This window comes from Lupinus angustifolius, unplaced genomic scaffold, assembly GCF_001865875.1.
Source record: "Lupinus angustifolius cultivar Tanjil unplaced genomic scaffold, LupAngTanjil_v1.0 Scaffold_47_3, whole genome shotgun sequence".
Classification (NCBI taxonomy): Eukaryota; Viridiplantae; Streptophyta; class Magnoliopsida; order Fabales; family Fabaceae; genus Lupinus; species Lupinus angustifolius.
Genome location: NW_017721964.1, coordinates 34,155 through 39,511, shown reverse-complemented (window position 1 = coordinate 39,511; position 5,357 = coordinate 34,155). Strand labels below are relative to the sequence as shown.

Here is a 5,357-nt window from a genome sequence, read left to right as displayed (position 1 = left end):
AGTATTCTGCAACAATATTGAAGAATGTACAACAATGGCAGATTGCCTTTATAAGTATGAAAGTAGTATAACTTGAAATCCAATCAACTCTTTATGTATACCAAGTAATAATGCTCTTTGGAAAACTTTGAAAAACTTCTAAGCAACTTCAGAAAAACAACTTTAAAAGTTAAGGACTAGTTGCAAAAAGTGTAGAGAAATAACTTCAGAATAAGTTTCAAGAGCTTTTGGAAATTGTATAAGAATTGTGTGTAGTTGTGTGTTTGTGTTGTGAGAGTTAGAGCCTTTATATAGACTTTCCAAACACCCATGGTGCCTTTCTAAAAGTGTAGGAGTTGTTTGAAGTGAAGAGATTTCGTTTGGAGTGAGAACATTTCATTTTGAAATCTGATGCAACAACTCTCAGTAATCGATTACTGACAGTGGGTAATCGATTACCCAAACTCTCTGTCCACTGTTCATTTAAAATTGAATTAGAGTAATCGATTATAACAATATGGGTAATCGGTTACTCAACTCTTCAAAACTGGTAGTTACTCAAAGACAGTAATGGATTACTCTGGACAGTTTTAAGTTGGATAACTCTTTTCTCTCACACGTAGCTGTTACTTAGATGAAGTAACCAGTTACACACTATTTTTGAAATTTTTTTTAAGTATTTTAAAGTGTGTCAACTTTCTTTAAAAATAGTTTGAGCATTACTACTTTGTATATTTAAGAGTTTTAGGATAGAAGTACCTATAGATAATCTAATTATCTTGAAGCTTTAATCTTCTTTGTCTTCATAAGTATTCTTCATTTTCTTCTTTTTGGTGATGTTGGTGTCTTCATCAAAACCGTGTCAAGGTCAGGAGCAAAGATATTCTTCACACATCCCAATCTTATTTCTAGATATTTCTCCACCTCCGGCAAGACCAAGAGAACCATGATGCTTTCACTACATTTCGATTTTATACCACTTAACTAGTACGATACCAATGCATTTGCACGGGTCTCTACTATTCATTGGTGTTCAGATTTAAATAAGATAGTAGAAAATTGTATATTAAAAAGAAATAGAATATTTTGTATTGATATAAATTAGTATAAATAATATGATCTCAAATGGATGTGAAATTATCATTAACCTGTGAAATAAAAGTAATTATCTTTGAACATTTAACAATAATAAAAAAATAAGTATATAAATAAGATGATAGTTTGGTGAAGAAATAAATTTTGGTGATTTATTTTACCTTTAGGATATAGATAGAAAAAGACTTTGTTATAATTAGTATTACTCTATTTAAGGATGAAGGGTACAAAATTTTATAAAGTAGCTAGAAACACAAACAATTTTACTAAAATTATATTAATATTTGTATAAGACATTTTCCTATTAATAAAAAAATATCAAAATAAAGTCATTATTATTTGATCCTAGAAGAAGATCAAATTTAAAATAAAAAATTAACATCATTGATTTGTGAAAGTATGATTATATTGTTTCCTTAATTTTAGGCATTCCAAAATAAGATAAATTGGTAAGGCAATCAACTTCTGGATGGACAATTGGATTGGCCATTCTCTGGTGGACTACTTAAACATCCCTGCTCATATCTCTTATTCTCTTATGGCTACAGTGGCAGACTTTATTCATGAGTCTTCCTGGTTTATTCCTCCTTGGATTGCTAGGTTCCACCCTCAGGTTTGCAACTCTATAACAAGTTTGTCATTCTCTCATAATCAACCAGATAAACTGGCTTGGATTAATGTTGCTGATGGAATTCTCACCATGAAAGAGGCCTACATCTTCATCAAACCGCAGTCTTCTCAGCTAAATTGGTGCAAGAACATTTGGTCCCCCAAAATTCCTCCATCAAAAGCTTTTGTCACTTGGAGACTGTACCATGATAAAATGCCCACTGATGAGCATTTAAAAGCTAGAGGCTTAGCTCTTGGATCAATTTGCTCCCTCTACAAGGTAAATGAGGAGTCCTCAGAGCATCTCTTCTTCAGGTGTAGGTTTGCTAGGACAATCTGGACAGGGCTCCAACATCAAACTGGGTGTAGCCTGGACTCTTGCTCGATTGCCAATCTTCTCATCATCTCGGATTCCTTTAGTCCTTTGGCAAAGACAGTTATGATAGCTTGCATTATCAATGCCATAGCTACAATTTGGTACTGCCGAAACCAAGCTAGATTTAATGATTTGGACATTTCTCTCCCTCAAGCCATGGCTAAAATCAAAAGGGACACTGCCTTCACTGGGAATATATGCACCCTGCATACTAAAAACTCTATAGCAGAGTTCTAGTTACTTCAAGCTTTTGGTATAAGAGGCAATTTTAGCAAGGCTCCTAACATCTTAGAGGTAATTTGGAAGACTCCTTCTATTGGATTGGTGAAAGCTAACTCGGATGGTGCTGCTTAGAATTTTCAGAAACAGTGACGGGGAGTTCATGGGTTGCTATGCTTCCTATTTCAATATACAAAATTCAATCGATGTTGAGTTACTTGCAGCTATAATGGCTGTCATCATAGCCTATGAGAAAGGTTGGAGGTCTATTTGGTTGGAGTGTGATTTTAAGGTGGTGGTGGACATTTTCAATGGCTCCAAATTGGTTCCTTGGCGTCTAAGTAATCTCATGAACAAGTGCAACACCGCCATAAATTCCATGCAATTTATGGTTACTCACATTTTCAGGCAAGGGAATTCTTGTGCAGATAAGCTTGCCACGTATGGAGTTACTTCCAAAACTGATTCTTGGTGGAATAGTATGTCGAGTTTCTTGTATGATGATTTTCATAGAAATAGGAATTTGCTTCCTAATTATAGGTTTCGCAATTTGTAAGATTTTGGTGTTCGTTTGTAATCCTTCTCTTTTTAATGAAATCTTGGGTGTGAGTTAGCACCTTTGTCTAAAAAAAAATACACATCATCATTATTTGATTCTAAAACAACTCTATATAAATATAATGATTTCTTTATACACCATATTTTTTTGTTATTATATTCATAAGGACTACATAAATTTATAAGTTCTTTTTTAGAATATCTCTAAAATGATTATGTTTTATTTTAGATTTATGCTTATTATGTTTAAATATTTGAATTTTTATACTTGTATTATTATCATTGGTATTTTAGGATAGACTACAATATAAACATTGGTATAACAAATTATTACTGATTTGTGATAAGTGTTTAAATTACAAAAGAAAATTAACAACAATGATTTCTGAAAGTATGATTGTATAGATTATTATTGATTTCTTAATTTTAGATAATGCTTATTATGTATACAATATTATCATCTTATGCTATATTCTATTTAAATTTTGTATACCAAAAAAATCTCAAAATTATGATTTTATGAATTATTATCATTATTGATTTTTTTAAAGTATGATAGTATGAATTATAACTAATTTCTTACTTTTAGCATGGATACAAGTTTATAATTTCTAATTATTTGATTTTTAAATAAGATTAATTTCAAATTAAACATTATTATTTGATTCTAAAATAATTTTTAAAAAATAAATTCAAATAGTATGGGATAATATTTCAAAAAAATAATGTGTAATTCATTTTTAAATTAATTTTTTCATATTGAATAATAAAATGAACGTTACAACGTATATATATAATTTTGGTTACAATAAAGAACATCCTAGGCAGGGCTATAATTCTTATTTTAAACAATAATTATACAATCCTGCGTTCAATACGAAGAAATAGTAATTCAAGAATATATATATATATATATATATTGTTTATAATGAATAAATACAAAGTACAAAATTTATTGTTTCAAATTAATTGATAATGGATAAATAAAAGAAATGTTACAATATGTATGTATATAATTTCGATCATTCTAGTGAATTATATGTATAATCTTGGTTACTATGGTAAGAATTTTATTTTGTTTAGTGTTATTTTAAAATCAAATAATAATAGTTTATTTTGAAATTTATCTTATTTTAGAATTAAATAATAATGAATTATAAATTTATATTGGTAATGATTGTGAATTTAGATTGTGACGTTGGAATATCGACTGTGAATTTTGAATAAAAAATAAATAAAATAAAATAAAAAATTAATTTCTATTTAAGAATAATAAAATAAAAATTAAATTTCTTAGAATGTAGATTGTGAATTTCTTGATGTGATTTATGTTTTGATAATCCTTTTAGTGATATGTGGTGTTTAACTATAATGGACCTATGAAATTGTGTTGATTTTTTGATGATTTATCAATTCTCCCTTGAAGTTATATTTATGGTTTTGTACATTTGCTAATTGTTCATGATTTGGTGGTAGTTATTATTACCGCTGAGATTTCTCTTTTGCAATTGTTGAAACAAAGAATATGATGAGTCCATATTTTGGAAAAATAACCAATAAAGTAGATACCTTATAGAGAGAAGTGAGTGAATGGTTGAAGAATTTGAATCTTTTTTTACCTATAAGATAAAGAAGAGTAAAATAGTGTACATAATTTCTTTTATGATAAACAAATTAAATCTATCAACAAAGAAAAAGTTAAAAGAGTATAAAATTATACCTATGAGAATTGATTTGAGAGTTGAAGATATATGAGAATCCAAAAATCCATAACACTTTTAAATTGAAAATGAATAATGACAAACACATAATAAAAATAAATACATTATTCTTATATGCTCATATAGTGAATGCAATTTCTAATCATTGTAGTCCAGGAGGTGATGTTTCTCTTTTGCAAAGGTTGAACAAAAAACATGATCAGTCCATATTGTGGAAAAATAACCATATTGGAAAAAAAAATTAACATACATCATGTGATACCTTGTTGAGGTAGGTGAATAGAAAGTTAAAGAAGATGAATATTTTTTACCTATAGGATAAATAAGAGAAAAATAGCGGACATGCAAAAATATATATGATAAACAAATTATATCTATCAACAAAGAAAAAATTAAAATAGTATATAATCATACATGTGAGTTGATTTAAGAGTTGAAGATAGTAGATTTGTTCAACAAAATTTGAAAAAAAGTGAGAAATACTGTATAATTTGAGTAGAGAGAATGTGAAGAAGTTGAGAAGAAGACATGGATGAAACATATTTGAGTAGAAGTAGTAAACCAAGGGAAAATATACTTATATGATATTTTGGGGATTCTTATTTTATTTGAGAATAATAATCCTTTCTTTGCATACACATCTCAAATGAAGAGTGTCTATTTTAGTAATTCTAGCAACCCTTGAAATTGACAAAAAAAATATTTTCTTAGTATACTTGTCACAAATATAAAGTATCTAATTTAGTAATTTCAATAGTCTTTTCTTTTCTTATATAGATAAAATTATACATTTGAGTTGA

General features: G+C 28.4%; 2 protein-coding genes across 2 annotated transcripts; both read left to right on the top strand.

Moving 5' to 3' along the window:
- Positions 1–1,543: 1,543 nt before the first annotated feature.
- Positions 1,544–2,296, top strand: LOC109338887. Its single transcript, XM_019576239.1, has one exon. It carries the CDS (start codon positions 1,544–1,546, stop codon positions 2,294–2,296), a length of 753 nt encoding a protein of 250 aa, XP_019431784.1.
- Positions 2,297–2,399: 103 nt separating this feature from the next.
- LOC109338886 lies at positions 2,400–2,834 on the top strand. Its single transcript, XM_019576238.1, has one exon. It carries the CDS (start codon positions 2,400–2,402, stop codon positions 2,832–2,834), a length of 435 nt encoding a protein of 144 aa, XP_019431783.1.
- Positions 2,835–5,357: the final 2,523 nt, after the last annotated feature.